The 16,764-nt window shown below is 47.1% G+C and overlaps 1 protein-coding gene across 6 annotated transcripts in view; it reads right to left on the bottom strand.

The window, feature by feature from the left end:
* LOC114693683 (splicing factor SWAP) overlaps positions 1-16,443 on the bottom strand; it is a 79,650-nt gene extending 63,207 nt beyond the window's left edge. For 4 of the 6 annotated variants that reach the window (XM_028870189.2, XM_028870185.2, XM_037198270.1 and 1 more), the window contains exons 1-5: positions 16,065-16,443; positions 13,492-13,661; positions 12,771-12,902; positions 7,422-7,507; positions 374-599 (exon numbers count right to left, since the gene is read on the bottom strand). In XM_028870189.2, the coding sequence (XP_028726022.1) occupies positions 374-599; positions 7,422-7,507; positions 12,771-12,902; positions 13,492-13,661; positions 16,065-16,282 (832 nt within the window). In that variant the 5' untranslated portion in view covers positions 16,283-16,443. Of the gene's footprint in view, positions 1-373; positions 600-7,421; positions 7,508-12,770; positions 12,903-13,491 lie in introns of all 6 variants that reach the window. The other 2 variants (XM_028870187.2, XM_028870188.2) reach the window with 2 other exon arrangements.
* Positions 16,444-16,764: the final 321 nt, after the last annotated feature.

The raw sequence follows: 16,764 nt of genomic DNA, 5'->3' as shown, positions 1-16,764 counted from the left end.
CGATAGGTGAGCCAGGACCAGGGCAGCGTCTTCATTTTGTGAATGTGTAGGAGCTAACTTCCTGCCCCATGCACTGTGATGCGAGCACATGCACCGGAGAGTGAGAGTGCCTCCTCTGCAGACTTTAAGCTGTCAAACTGGGAGGAAACATTTCCAGCCTAGATGACCGCTTGGCCGGCATCGATATTAACTGTATTCGAACCCTCTGGAAAAACATGAACTAAGGATTGAGAACGGTGTGCCGGCAGGACTCATCGGCAGTTCACAGGCACCTAAGACTTCAAGCCTGATCTCAGTCACGTTCCTCTGAGAACGGTACCCTCGCACTCCCGGACCACCTCCCCACCCGAGAAGCCAGGCCAGATCCACATACTTTTCTTGTCCTCACTCTTGTTTTCTGCCAGCACCGTGTACCGTCCTTCCTTCATGGCTTTCTGGATGAATTTGTAGTAGGGGTTGAGGTAGTGATCAAATCGCAGGAAGTCGAACTGTGAGTTTCGTGCTTGCTTGGCCTTCAGCATTATCTCAAACTGCGCTCCCTGTTTGCACACGAAGTTGGCTGTGCGTTCGATGATGGCATGCATTTTGGCTGTTGGTGGCTAGGGGAAAACAGTCATGTGATCAGAGTGTGTGAGTGTGTATGTGTGTTTGTGTGCATGTGAGCATAAAAGTTACATGATTTAATTAAAAGAAACAGCCTGGTTTTACCGTCCCAATTTAAGAAATGAGACATTATAAGGCTAGAAGGTGGCTCAGAAGGTGAGTATGCTTGACACCATGCCTGACAACCTGAATTCAGTTCCCGATCTATGCGGTGGAAGGAGAGAGCTAACTTCTGAGAGCTGTCCTCTGACTTGTGTGTACTGTGGCACATGTGTGCTACCAACACTCGCAAATAAACAAATGTATAATATCTTTAATGTTAGCAAAGAGATTAACATTAGAAAACTACATGGAAAAACTACTGGAAATTATCACACTAAGGATGGATAGTTAAGAATTCAAGATGCAGTCCTGGTGTGGTGGTCCACACCTTTAATCACAGCACTTGGGGAGGCAGAGGCAGGTGATCGCTGGAGTTTGAGGCTAGAGTTCCAGGACCGCCAGGACTGTTACACAGAGAAGCCCTGTCTCAATCCCCGCCGACTCCTCCACCCCCCAATTCAAGATGCTTATGTAACTTCAGGACTTCATCCTTTATAAAATGAAAGTGGTTTAATTTCTCAAGTTTGGTTTCTAATTAGTACTGTCCCCTCACTTTAAAAAGGAGAAATGTCAGAACCAGCGAGTTGGTTTAGTGGGTAAAGTTGGCTTATGCGGCTAAGCCTGATGACCTGAGTTCACTCCCTGGAATCCACAGAGTGGAAGACTGATTCCTGCAAGCTGTCCTCTGACCTCCACACACATGTAATCCTGCATGGTGCCCCAACAAAACAAGTGAATTGTAATAAACCATTTTTTGAAAAAAGAGCAATGTTTACAGTTTAAGTTATTTGGTTCTATGTTTACACCAGGTTCCATGCTAAAGGAAATCTGAGTGGGACATGGGCCCTGATCCAGAGTTTCACCAGCTCTGGCTTAACACAAAGATTCAATTGTAAAACAGTCCATTGTATAAACATGCCAAGGATCAAGGATCACTTCAGCATGACCCATAAAGGCATGATTTCACCACACAGGCTCTTAGTGGACCAGGTCAACTTGTTGGCCTCAATGACTTAAAAGCAACTACTATGGTCACATAAATTTTATTTATTTTCTGTATGTGTTTGAGTGTGTTCTTGTGGAGGTCAGAGGACAATTTGCAGGAGTCAGTTCTCTTCTACCACATGGGTCCCAGGAATAAAACTCAGGCTCGATGGCAAATGCTTCACCTGCTGAGACAGCCCCGAAGTATCTTATGAATATACCTTAAGATCTGCTACCAGGGTAATAAAATAAAAACTCTTTCTCTTGGACAAAGCCATTTATAATAGTTCATTCTAATTGTCCACTTGACAGAATCTAGTATCATCTGAGAGATGGGCCTCTGGGCATGCCTACTAGGGATTATCTTCATTACTGGGTTGAGAAGACCTGCCCACTGTGGGCAGCACCATTCCTTGGCTGGGATCTTGGACCCTGTAAGTGGAGAGAGGGATCTGAGCAGCAGCATGCATTCACCCCTCTCTGTCCCTGATTAGGGATGGTGATGAACTGCTTCAAACTCCTACCACCTGGACTTCCCTGTCAGGATTGTGAGTGAGAATAAACCCTTTCTCACTTAAGTGGCTTCTGTCAGGGTACTTTATCACAGTATCAGAAACTAAGGCAGCATTCTCTGCATCTTTACTATGCAGATCTTACATTCTCTTTCATTTTAGGCCATCATGGAGTGCTATTTTAAAATATGCTCAGTAAGTTAGGCATGTGGTATATGCTTCTGATTGCGGCATTCAGCACTAGCCAAGACCATATAGTAAACCTTATCTCAAAAACAAACAAACAAACAAACAAACAAATAAACAAACAAACCCGTCACAAGAAACAAAAACCCAAAACAACAACAAAAATAGTTAATAAGGACTGGGGTAAAACTCAATGGCAGAGCACATGCTTAGCACACATGAGGCCGAGTTTGAACTCTGGCACTAAATAATCACACATGAGCGCCCCCCAAAAAAACAAATACCCACCCCCTCCATCTGCAAACAAACAAAAACCTCAAACTAACAAACATGTTAAGTGTGCATGTCACAAAACCTACACAGCAGAAGGAAAATGTTCTTCAGTCTCATCTACATCTAAGTCCTGTGTTGAGAGCCTGTCTCCCTGGAAACTCTGTCATCTTGGTCCTAAACTTGGACTGAGAACTGGGAAGTAGGACGGTGACAGCCACAGGTCAGGAAGCCCACAAGGATGGATTTCCAAAGAGCTCTGAGAAGTTCTGGATAGATTCACAAGTGCAACATGAAAGAGTTCGGGAGGAGGGCAGTAACTAGTGAGAGGTTTGTCAATCGTCCCACTGAGAAAGAAAAGAAACACTCACTTTGCCCATAGGTCCAAATAAGCACCAACAGTCACACAACAGACACACAACAAAACCCCAGAGGAGCTGGGAGGGGATGCAGCAAAACCTGTCCCATCAATTAAGAGTGGGAAAGAGCTCCCCCAAAGCAAGCTTCAGAACCCTGTGTGTGACACAAAGGAAGAGAGACACAGGGCTTTACCTGAAGAATCACACACAGACACAAGCCCCAGGGCTGGAGCAGCCCCCGCAGGTGGAGGACAGAGATAAATGGACAACAAAGCTGCTCAACACTCAGGAGCGCCAAGCTTGAGAGCCCAGGGTTTCTCCTACTTCACAGTGCCTGGGATTTCCAAGTGAGAAACACAAACAAGCACAGAGATGCCCTGGCTCAGGCCTGGGACACAGCATTTCCACAGGAAGTGCTACTGTCCAATAACAGACTAAAAATGCTACACACAGCATCTAATAAGCCCCTTCTCCTTCCCACTGTCCAGTGTACTCTTCCAGAAACACGTTCTAACAGGCCTGCTAAGCAGCAGAACTTCTGGGCCCCTAGGCCTGCCCAGAGGTGGGTGGCAGAACCCAGTAAAAGGCAGTGCCAGCCACAGGCAAGCCCATGGGGCCCCGAGTACCTGGCAGACATTCGCACTCAGGAATCACCATGCTAAGCGCAGACACCCATGTCTGCCATCTCTAATGTCTTGGGAGTGAGGAGAGCGGTGAGAAGATGGGCTGAACAAAGGACTCTGCACAAACCCTACGTGCTACCCGGGCTCCACAGGGCAACAGAGCTGGCCAAAGCAGGCAGCTAGCTGATGTGTGGGACTCAGGCCGAGACAAAGGGTTATGGGTACTTGAAAAGGGACAGGTGAGTGTTGGGACACATGATGCATAAATACAAAATGGGAGGAAAAACGGGTCTTTCTGTTTTTCTTTCCTTGGAGCAAAGAGACATACCCATAAAGATACTAGAAAGACCAAAAAGCCAAAAACATAAATCCAAGGGGCTTGAGTCTAGAAGCAGGCATGGACCAGGGGCTGGCAGGTATGCAGCAGGAAGCAGGCAGTGATCCCAGGGACCTTGTGTTCACTAGGTTCGCACCCAACATCTAATGTAAACCAAGAGCTCTGAGAGCACCTGCCTCCTTACCCCGCCCCCAACTCAAGCTCCCAGGTCAGGATCCCCTCCTCAACTGCCACAGCAACACTCACGCATGTAACCAACACACCACCTGCTTAGTCACCAACCAGAACTGCTGCTGCCAACACTGTCCCCTCTCCTTCCCCATCAACACCACAAAGGCTGTATGATCTACACAGTACACTGCCATGAACACTCGACAGTTTAATGATTTACCCAAGAATGCCCAAAGCCACAACTGAGAAGAGTGAGATACTGACACACACACACACACACACACACACAGAGAGAGAGAGAGAGAGAGAGAGAGAGAGAGAGAGAGAGAGAGAGAAGCAAACCAGACACTCAGCCAAGGACTCAGGGACCTCTCAAACCTTGATACTAGAGAACTATGGCAACAGAACAAGGCTCCCTTAACTGTCTGTGGGTTCAAGGTAACTATTAAACAGCACAGTGATGCTTACGTTGAGACTACACAGCTGTTAAATCTTACAAGAGGAACTAAGCCATCGTCATTACACGTACCTTTGTATTTTTATCCGAACAGACATTAAAAAAACAAAACTACAAAACCTTTTTGTGTCAAAAACAAAAGGGCTGAGGAGAAGGCTGAGTGGATGGAGAGCTGATTATACAAGCATGAGGACCTGAGTTCCTAGCACTCAGGTGAAAGCTGGGCAGGGTGGCATGTGCCTGCAATAGCAGCGCTGGGGAGACAGGATGAAGAATCCCTAGGGTTTGAGGCTATCCAATCTCACCCAGTGAAGATAGCCCACCCAGTGAGTCTTGGGTCCCAGTGAAATACCCTGTCTCAGAAAAATGGTGAATGGCTCCTGAAAAATGACACCCAAGGCTGATCTCCAGCCTCTACTTGCGAGAGTACATAACACACAAAAGACCTCACACTTGGGAGATAGAAGAAACAGATCACAGGTTCAAGGTCAACTTAGGACATATAAATTGAACCGATCTCAAAAAAATGGGGTAGAAAGGCTGGAGAGATGGCTCAGTGTTAAGAGTACGTATCATTCTTGAAGAGGACCCAAGTTTGAATCCCAGTACCTTTGCTGGCAGGCTCACACACTTGCCTATATTCTATTTCCAGGAGAATCTGATATCCTCTTCTGGCCTCCCTAGGCACCTGCACACATGTGTACAATGAGCCCTCCCCCAACACACATAATGAAAAAATTAAACAGTCAAATGTGGTGGTATACACATTTTATCCCACTCAGGAGGTAGAGGCAGGCAGATTTCTGTGAGTTCCAGGACAGCCTGGTCTACACAGTAAGTTCCAGGACAGCTCGGGCTATGTAGAGACTCTGTCTCAAAAAACCAAAACCACACACACACACACACACACACAAAAACAAACAAACAAAAAACAACCCAAAAAAACAAACAAAACCCCAAATAAACAAACAAACAAAAAAAAAAAACAAATTGGGGAAGTGGGGCATGGGACCCATAGTTAATCTTAATTAAAGTATTTAGTATAAAATAAAGTAATGCAGCAAATGGTTTTTAAGACTCAATTTCAATGGGCCTCTGATGCAGAATAGTCTGCTTTGGAATGTACAGAAACTGTATATATCAAAACAAGAATATGGGGCTGGAGAGATGGCTCATCCATTAAGAGCTCTTGCTGCTCTTCCAGGGACCTGTTCCTAGCACCCGGCCACACTGAGCAACTCCCAACTGCCAACTGTCCAGACGATCTCACAGCTTCTTTTGGCCATTATTGGCATCTTCATTCATGTGCACAAACCCCCACACAAATATGCATAATTTAAAATGAATCTTCAAAAAACAAGAATATGTATTAATGTAATACTTAGGACATTAGCTCTTCAGGTAAATATATTCATCTCTAACTGTAGCAAAGCAATCAGAAGATAGAAATAGGGACGCAAGCATAATTGTAATCACACAGAAATTTCTACCCAGATTTGTAAAAGATGTCAAAGGAGGAGCCAGGCCCCACATTCCCTCATGTGGTGCAGGAGAGGAAGGAAAGAACCTCAAGTCCATGCCGAACTGAGTGTGGCCAAGTGGGGAGAGGGTGTCAGAGGTGCTGTCAGTGGAGGTGGGTTATGGTGTCTACCGTGCCAGGCACAAAACCTGGAACCGTAATACCTCTGACACTTGCCACTGAGTGAGAATAATGTCAAAGAAAGCATGTGTTCCTGAGCATAAACCCTTAGGAACTCTTTCCAAACATGAAAGAGAAGCTGGGCTGGAGGCACATGCCTGATACCCCAGCACTTGGCGGGGGTGGAGGTTGAGAGAATCGGAAGTTCAAGGCCAATCTCAGCTATGTATATGAGTTACATGAGACTTTGTCTCAAAACTAATTTTAAAAGGGCCTGACAAGATGGCTTATTGGACAAAACACCAAACTAGCACCTCAAGAGACAGACAGGTGTATTCACAAAGCTCTACCTCTGTTTTCCTCATCCATGGAAGGTTGGCCTGGACATGTCACATGGACCCAAGAATGGCCAGTGAATGTCAGGCAAAGAGCAAGTCCTCCACAGTTCATGCTAGAAAAAGCCAGAACCAGGCACTGCTGAACGCAAGACTGCCTTGCACACAACTGTTTTCACATCTGTATGTGGACAGCAACATGTCAGCGCAGCCCTGACTTGGCTGATGAAGAGAGATCCCCGCAGAACTCCACACAAACAACACAACTCACTGGTGCACTGAGCCCTTCATGATGCTCTACTTCACTCTTTCCATCCCTGGTCTCTTCTTTTCTTGTTTTAAAGTCTATGTTCTTTAAATGTACGTATGTGTATATGTATGAGGTTATGTGTACCACATGTGTGTAGGAGCTTGCAGAGGGCAGAGGGTATTTGATCCCCTGGAACTGAGTACAGGTGCTTGTGAGCCACCTGACATATTTGCTGGACACTGAACCAGGGTCTTCTGCAAAGAAAGTAATCTACTACTGAGCAATCCATGTCTCCAGCCACCCCCTTTCCCCTTCTGTTTTCTGAGATAGGGTCCCTGTTTGGAGCGCTCACACTGCTTTGGAACTTGAGATGCTCCTGCCTTAGTCTCCCAAACCCCAGGACAGTTGTGCACCACCACAACCAGCACCCATGTTTCTTCAGAGGTAAGTGGGCTGTACTCTTTCTCCTACAACGCACAAATGATCTTGCAGCATAAAGCACCTAAACAGCGGCTGCATTTTACTGTGCTCTCACGCACCACCAAGAACAGCAACAGACCACAGTGCGAAGGCTTGTGAAGAAGCACACATACCAGCTCCACGTCAGACGGGACACTTAATCCTAAGGGGGCAATGAAAGGCTCTTCGTTTTCTTCCAAGTTCTCAGCCTCACTTTTTTCTGTGAAAACAAAAAGGGCGATGAAGGACTGCAGCACGGTGACGCACCGCCAGCAGGCAACGCTACAGCGTGGACTTCCCGCCTCTGCACCTTTGCACCACCACTCCCACAAGCCCTTCCAGTTCCCGCTCTACCCCACTACACTTGAGTATCCCCTTTCACGGATTCCAAAGAGGTGCTGCTGCTGGTGCTACAGCAACAGGAGCCTGTTTTGGGGTAACTGGCAATCTGAAGTCCAGTCTGGGTACTTGTGAACCCTGGGATTCTGGGCATAGGCTTCTCTCACATCTTTTTCCATGTCTGCCTCAGTGCATTGCAGCTCACTTCCCTGGTGTAAGGGAGCTAACTCACAGGCCACCTTCCCCAGAGAGAATGCTTAAGGCTTAGCAGACCCTTAATAAATGTTCTTTTGTTTTGTTTTTTTACTTTTGGGGGGAGCTCTACGTGTACACATGTATGGCGTGTGTGTGTGTGTGTGTGTGTGTGTGTGTGTGTGTGTGTGTGTGTGTGTAAATGTGGGCATGGGCTTGACAGCTTGCATATGTGGACACTGAAGGCTAATCTTGGGTATCAGTTCTTCCTTCAGCCATTAGATAGGGGTTCTTGGTTGTTTTTGCAGTGTTCAAGCTAGCTGGCCTACAAACTTCCAGAGATTCTCATTCTACTCCACCTCCCATAGAAGTGTTGGGATTACAGATACTTGCTATTGCTTCCCAGCTTTCACATGGGTTCTCAGATGTGCAACTAATGCTTTTACCCACCAGCCCACTTCTGCTTTTACCCACCAGCCCACTTCTTTAGCTCCCTGATCAATGTTCTTAAAATCTTATTCCCCTCCTGACAGTATCTTAGTCTGTCCTGTGCCGAGTGGGCAATTTCTTGCCATGCTGGGTGGGAATGGGGCCCAGGGCTTTCTCTACCACTGAGCTACATCTACCCTTCCCAGACCCTTTTGTACAGATGCATTAACTGGCTTCAAAAGCATCCTCCAACTGTTTCTGTGATCCCAGAGAGTAACACAAGATAATCAATGTCTAGAAAAATTAGTTATGATCACCAAGTTGTAAAACAACCAAGCTGTCTCCACACAGCAAACCACCCTGTTTAAAAATGTAATCAGATGCATTTTTTTCCATTTCAATTTTTTAATTGTGGTCCATTTAACATTTGTCTGCTATATACTGGACAAGGTCCCACACACTACACCTTTTCTGAATTCTAACATATCAAACACACCTCAATAGCCAACCGAACTGTTACCAATGTATTCATTTTATAATTACATTGTTTTGTGTGTGAGTGCACATCTGAGCATGCTATTGCATGTGCGTGGAGGTTAGAGGACAACCTGTGGGAGTCAGTTCTTCCACATGGGGTCTGGGGCTTGAGCTCAGATTGCCAGCCTTGGTGGCAAGCACTTATATTAGCTGAGCCATCTTGTCAGCCCCATGATTACCAATTTGAAAGTACACAGTAAGGGGCAGTAAGGTAGCTCAGCAGGTTAAAGCACATAGTGAAATGTACAGAAACCAGCACAAAACTTCAGAAAGCAACACTTTAAGGAATTTCAGCATCTACACGATTTTTAGTCCAGAAAAGAAGAAATGAAAGAAACAAACATCACATCTTCATTGTGTGTAGTGGCACAAACCTGTAATCCTAGTACCCAGGAAGAAAACACAGGTGGGTCACAAGTTTAAGGCCAACTAGAGCTACCTAGACAGCAAGTTCCAGTCAAGCCTGAGCTGCATGGTGAGAGACCCCACTGCACACAGTGCAGCCCCTTGGACATCAGCAAGCTGCAGCTCTAAACACGGCTCCTCAGCAGGGCAAACACTCAAGTGTTTTCTTCCAGTGAGATCCAAACTGATGATGCACTCCTGCCAGGCAGGAGATGCTGACCACTGCCCCACTGTTCTTCCTTGGTGTCCACTAAGAACAGGGGTGAGCAGGAGAGCAGACACATCCTGCTACCTAGACTTCCTGAAGCACCAACCCTGCTGCTGTGCTCACCTCCAGGAGTCACTCAAGAGTGGGACTGGAAGGATCAGAAACACTGGTGTGTAGAGCTTTCCTACGGCAAATACCAAGGAGCAACTTAGCTTCTCAAGATCTCCTTGGGAATGAGTCCAAGGGCTTGAGGGAAAACACCACTTTACTCTATCACCCAAAAATGAAACAAGTGATTTAGAGTAGCCTCTTCTTTGTGTGGTAAGGTGTCCATAAACACAGACATTCTAAATAAAGGAGCTTTTGGAGCAGATGGCTAAATAGATTCTACTCTTATATAGGCCTTTATTTACAGAAAAACTACACTGAAAATATGAAATAAAAACCAATCATTAGCTGGTGGTGGTGGCACACGCCTTTAATCCCAGAACTCGAGAAGCAGAGGCAGGTGGATCTCTGTGAGTTTGAGGCCAGCCTGGTCTACAGAGCGAGATCCAGGACAGCTAGGGCTACACAGAGAAATCCTGTATTGAAACAAACAAACAAACAAACAAACAAACAAACAAACAAACCACACAAAACCAAACAATGACAAAAAAATGACCAATCATTGTGATACAAAACCAGAGTCACCCCCAATGTTAAACACAGTATAATGGTGAAAAGCTGTCACAGTTGAAGATGAAGAACCCTGGCTGCCCAGTGTGCTATGAAAGGGGGTGAGGAATCAGATGCAGAAAAAGGCATATGTGCTCTCAGATGCCTGTGCTAGAAGGCTGAAAGCGCTCAGCAATAAGAAGAATACTTAATCTGGAAAGTCAAAAAATGTTCAGACATGTTTCTGGCTCAGAAAACCAAGTATCTTAATATGTGACCCTGAATTCTGCCATCAGTGGTATAGGTCCCAAACAGAATCCTACTAAGTTTATAGTAGTTTACCAATTAGCACAAGCTAAAACAAATGTCAGGTTGTAAGTTTCAGATGAGCCCTGTTTCTATTACTTAAAAAAAAAAAAAAAAAAAAAAAAATCAGTTAGGCCTGGTGGCAAAAGCCTGTACTCCCAGCTAGTAGGGAGACTGAGGCAGGGGGATCAAGAGTTCAAGGTCGTTCTGGATTACAGTACAAGTTCAAGTTCAGGGTCAGCCTGGGCAACTTAGTGAGACCATCTCAAGCTGGGAAGGGCGGAGGGTAAAAAGAGCTGGGGATGTAGCTCACTAGTTCAGTGCCTGCTCAGTTCAATCCCCAAAACTAAAAGAAAATTGTAAAGTTCTAGGAAGATGATTTTATGAAGAAAAGAACATCATGAAATACCAAGGAGAAGGCAGGGTGAGAGGGAGCCCATGAAGCCACACTGGAATTCATCACTCTGCTCAGTACTAAGCTGCAACAGACCCAAGCCCAGACCAGCGGACCAGCAAACAGTGTAGAGGGTCAGATGCGGCCACAGGCTCTGCCCCTGCCACTCCACTCTGCTGAAGCACATGCATTCGACAGATGAGGCAGGAGCATGGCTGTGTTCTCATGAAACTGCCTTTACAAACACCTGGCACCTGGCCTGTGGGCCTGGCTAAGATGTTAGGAATACAGTGCTGCTTTCTAAACACAGTTGCTGTGCTCTTGAGAAAAATACACAGCCTCTCTGTATTTCAAAATTCTTCAGTTAACACCAAGAATCAAAGTTGAGCAGAAATAATGTGGGCCAGACAAGTCAATGGGTTTGTAGTTGAGACCTGTAAGATTTCCAGCACATCACAACCTCTGAGGGAGGTTAGGTTCAAAAGCCAATGTAGGAGCCAGCACTTGGGAGGCAAAAGCACTCAAACAAACTTTCAGGCCAGCCTGGTCTACATAGTGAGATGCAGACCAGGTCAGCCAGGAACACATAGTGAGACCCTGCCTGAAGAAAAAAAAAGTGGGACACACACACTCTCGAGGACAGACAGCAGCACAGTATGCAGGTGGTTCCTTAATTGCCTTTCCCAACCTGGTCCCAGCTACACTTGCAAAGTCTCAGCAAGTCCACATAGCAGCTGTGCATGTAATGTTTTGCCCCTAAGGATCAGGAAGGAAACCTGCAGGCACGTCTGTTTGCCTGCTCTTCTGCTCCACCACTCAGTGGATGGGTGGGGTGGGTGGGGTGGAGCTAGTGCAGCTGCAGGACAAGGGTGGACAGCACCTTGTTGGAACAGTCAGCTGTGATCTCACGTCACGTTCACGAACAGATTTAGCTCTGACATTAAGTCTCTGCAGGATGTGATCCAGTTTCCTATTTTAAATATCTGAACGGCTTTCCAACGTTAACGGTTTTCCTCTTCTTCAAACAGAACGTCCTGACTGTCAGTGAGCTATCTTTAATGTCTGAAGTTCACATCACTGTTACTGACAAAAGCTAATTAGTATGTCCTATGTGACAATGGTGCTCTCAGGGCTCACAGAAGTGACCAAGGACTCTGCTTACACTTCAAGTGCTTGCAGTTTTTGATAAAACTGTTTTTATGTTCAAAGGTGACACAGTAGCCTAGGGAGGGCACTAGCTTCCAACCTGAATGTTATATTAACAGTCTGGCCTTTCTGTTTAGTGTAACAAGCCCCTCGGGTGTCTTTCCACTGGACACTTCTGTGCTATGCAGAGGTTCATAGGAAAGAGATGGACACTAATGATTGCTAGGCAAAACTGACGTTTCAGTACCACAGAATGGATATTGAAGCCATGAAAGTGTGGTGGTTTGAATAAGAATGGCCCCCACAGACTCATATACTTGAATGTTTAGCCACCAGGAACTGGCGCTATTTGAGAGGGTTAAAAGGATCAGGTGCTGTGACTTACTGGAGGAAGTGTGTCACTAAGAGTGGGCTTTGAGGTCTCAAAAGCCCCTGCCAAGCCTAGAGTCTCTCACTTTCTGCCTATGGATCAGAATGCAGTTCTCAGCTACTGCTCCAGGGCCCGCCTGCATACTCTCTGCCCTAATGAGCATGGACTAAGCCTCTGAAACTGTTAGCAAGCCCCCAATTAAATGCTTTCTTTCGTCGAGTTTCCTTTGGTCATGGTGTCTCTTCACAGCAATAGAACAATGACTGACACAGGAAGAGTGTGTGTTCCCTGCAGAAGCATGGACCCCAGGATGAAGAACTCAGTGAGACCCACCCTAAGAGGAACTAATGCAAGCAGCTAGTCAAAGTCACCACTGTCTTTCCACTGCCACTCACAATCCATCTGCTAGGTTCCAGCTCTGTTCCAGCAGGAGGCACCTCATTAGTGCCCCTGCAGTACTGTGGTCAGTGCCCACAAGGACAAGCTTCCCTTCCCCTCACCTCTCTGTTTCGAAGGTTCCTCCTCTTCCGTGGGCTCCGATGGGTCATAATAGTCACTGCCGTAGGTGAAGCCTACGGCACTGTAGTTCCCATCCTCAGCCAGCGCTTCGCTCAATCTTTTGTATTCTTCCTCTTGAATAAAAACGAGACTTTTATTAACAAAAATGGACGTTTACTGAGCAAAACTTCAGACACTTCTAGAGTGCAGCTATCAGTAAAGCATACAAGACACTTTTTTCAATCTCTTTTTGAGGAGAAAATTTTTCTGCAAATGCACACTTGGTATCTATTATTATGTACTTTTTGCCAGTACGTGTTTACCCACAGACAGCAGAATACACGTCTTTTATGGAAAATTTCTTCCTGCTGAGGAAATTTTGGGATTAAGAACTGTATTAAAAATAATTAAGGCAAAGACAAGAACATCGATTTTAATTCATACGATACTGTTAAAGAAGAACAGTTAAAAGAGTTTTGTTTTTTGTTTTTGTTTTTTTCAAATCCCAGTCTGCCCTCAAAAGCTGGGAAAATTCTCTGTGGTTCTACATATAAACTATCCTGAGGTCCTCTCAGAACGCAAAGACTCCTGTTTTTCCAATCCACTGGGTACTGTCAAGATAATATCAGAAAGAGTGAGTATAAAAAAATGAATGGGAGTAACTTTTTAAATACTTAAAATTTTAAAAGGGTGTGGCTGAAGTAAGTCTTTCTTGAGCAGTACCTTGCCTTGCCTCCTCCTCAAGCAAGTCCGTATGCAAGGCTAAATACCTCTCTTCATCACACAGCGCCTCTACCCGTGCCTCCTCTTCAGACAGCTGGTAGTCTCGGTTCCATGTGGCGTACTCAGCATCGTACGCAGAGAGGTCATGCAGGTGACCACGCCCGTCGTATCTGTAATGTGAACACGCTGGTCAATGGATGGAAGTCTACACCCATGCTGGTTGGTGTGACACTCTATGCACATACTTACCAATTAAAATAATGAAATAAAAATATTAAATCAAATGCAAAGCTTCAGATTTATATTTAACATGACTAGTCATATCTCAACTACTTTTAAGCTGAAGTAATTGTAACAAAGTCTAAGCTCCTCTCTACAAGTACAACAGAACTTAGAGCTAAAGGCAGACAATGCTTTAGGGCAGAAAACGTATCCCCCTTGCTAGCAGTTCTTACCATGTATGCTTTGGTCAACCATTCAATGCCACTTGCAAAAAAGTATCTGTTCTCAGCAGTTAAATATTACAGCTTACATTCACACAGACCGAGTCCATAAATACCTATCCGACAGAACCAAACGGGCGAAATTTCCTCGCTTCTTCCTGCTAGTCCCGAACTCTCAGGAGAGATCTTCACCAAAGAAACTTGCGTCCATTGGAGGTAAAATCTTGGCTAGGCTCGCCCCTAGCCACTTGGCTGAGGAAAGAAGTGCTGGGTTATGTGGTAGAGAGACACACATACAAAGGAACAGTGACATATACATGCAGTTTAAGGAGGTTCACTGCAAACACGGCCAAACCACCAAAAGGCGCAGCGTCAGGATGTCCCTTAACCTTTCAATCCCAGAACCAAGCCACAGCATTGAAGACCCATGGGTACTTTACCAAATAAAGACTAAGAAGAGTGCTTTCTGCTAGGTTTGAACATAAGAGTCCATGGAGATGCTGTCAATGTACAATTGCCAGACAATACATGAGTTAGCGGAGTTTAAAGACTCAAATTTAGGTTGCAAAAGTGAATGTGGAGTGACAAACCAAAGTTTGCATCATTTATTAATGCTGACTTTCGTAATGGAGACCAAATTGAGGACGGAAAAAGTGCACCACAGGAAAAGGCCAAAAATTCCTGGGAACCCCGATGGTTACATTTTATTAATTTTCAAAACTTGTTTTACTTTGATGTAAACCTCCTTAACTTACAGATGTATTATTTTCAAATATTACACATATACATGTGTGGTGTTTGCTCCCCACCAGTTTTGGGAGGTCTAACTCAAATCATGCACAGAATGGTATGGAAACTGCATATGGAGCAGAGGCTTCAGCATTTGCCCAACTTTGACACAAGGAGTGCCTGGGAAGCAAGCCTGACAGGTCAGGCCACTTCACTCGCTAGCAACCGAGGTTCACAGGCATAGCACATTCCAGCAGAGTGGACCATCAGATCCAGAGCCCAGCTGATCTGCAACACTCCCTTCATGAGTCCTTTTTTCCTACATCTGTCTCCAAACACAGAGGTAAAGGAATGGAAGGGCCTACTGGTCATTAATGTGTCCGCTCTGGCCAGCTCAGAGGTCATCCCTACAGTCATGCATGTTCCAAGTCCTTGCAGAATCCAGTTTTACTTGTCTCAAACGATGGGTTTCCTTCACTTGGAGAAAACCACTCCACAGCTTAATGGTTGGTCACAGTTAGCCTTTCAGTCCTGGCCCCGGAAGCAATACTGCCCAATGGAAGGACAAATACCCAAACCCAGGATGGTAGGGAAGGAAAAGGGGACCGAAAAGAAAATGAGAAGAGAGGTGGGGAGCAAACCACCCACATCATGTAATGCCATCCTTTTCAAATCAAACACCGTTAGAAATCCACAGTCCCCGCCCCTTTACCCTCAACTCAGGGCACCCTCAAGTGGGTGTGATTTGAAAAGAAACAACACAAAGGTAACCCAGCTCCACCCTTCAGCTTGAGGAAAACAGTGAAACCAGCTCTAAGAACGCTACCCCTAAGAGCAAGGTCCGCACGGGGTCGACCGGCCTCCAACAGACGGCAACTTCACCAACCACCGTGGTAGGTCAAATGGTCGGACAACCGCGGGGAGGGGCTCGCCGGACGCCCAAAGTCAAGCCGGCCAGAGACGGTTCAGGCTAACTCACGGGGTCCAAAAGAAGCTTCTACCCACGGCCTCGGCGTGCGGCGTTTCGGAGGAACAAAAGCGCACTCCCGGGCTCCCTCCCGCGGGACAGCGAGCGGAGGGACAGCGGCACCCGCCCCACGGCGCGGGCGGGAGGCCCGGGCAGCTTCCACCGCGCTGAGTCGCTAGCGGCAACCCGGGGCTCGAGGGGCTGTGGGAGCAGAGTCGATCCCTCCGGCGACGGCGCGGCGCCAGCTCCGGCCGGAGCCTTAGGACCGGTTTCACCGTCCCCTCCCCCCGGACGCCGGGAAACGTGGGGCAGGGAGGCCCCCGGGTCCCCGGGCTCCGCAAAACCCCCTTTTCGGTCCTGGCCATCAAGTCAACATCAGGCGAAATCAAGCGGGCGAGGGAGGGGAGGGTCGACGGGTGGGGGGTGGAACCGACCTGTCGATGAGGATCTTGGGGTCCCCCATCCAGGGGATGAGGTGCTGTCCCTGCTCCTGGGCCAAAGCCCGCTCGTCGTCGCGGAACAACTTGCAGGCATAGCCGAAAACCAGAAGCTCCACCCGGTTGCTCCCAGTGCCGGCGCCGCCGGGCCCGGCCTCCTCCTTCGCTCCTCCTTTCCTCTCTGGCTTGGCGCGGCCCCCGCCGGCACCGTACATGACAGCGTCCTCGACGTCCGGGCCGGTCTGCTGCTGTGCCGCACAACGTCCCAGAAGCCTCGCCTGGCCTAGCCCCTCAGTCAAAGGCGCCGCATCCCCGTCGCAACTTCAACACAGCCGCCATAGCGGGCCACAAAATGGAGGAAACGCAACTTCCGGCAGGAGGGCCGCGCTTCCGGTGGCAACCGCGGTAGATTCGCCACGGCTACGGGCCACTCGAACCTCTAACAAAAAGGCAGGCCTTAGTTTCCGTTGTCCAAATGTATACTGTGTTGGAAATTTGTGTTTTTACAAAACGTTTTCTTTCTAGTTTTTTTTGGTGGCCACCTAGGTTGTGGGGAAAGTGCGGTTTGTGGCCGCGCGCCGACTTCCGCTGCGGCTGGAGAGGCTGTGAGGTGTGGGGGCTAAGTGGCAGCTTGTCGGGATCGCGTCCCCGCTGTCTTAATGGAGGCCAGCGGGGTTTTGCTCACTTCCGACACCCC

Source organism: Peromyscus leucopus, chromosome 23 (genome assembly GCF_004664715.2).
Source record: "Peromyscus leucopus breed LL Stock chromosome 23, UCI_PerLeu_2.1, whole genome shotgun sequence".
Lineage (NCBI taxonomy): Eukaryota > Metazoa > Chordata > Mammalia > Rodentia > Cricetidae > Peromyscus > Peromyscus leucopus.
Note: the sequence above shows the minus strand (reverse complement) of the source record. Positions and strands in the feature narration are given on the sequence as shown.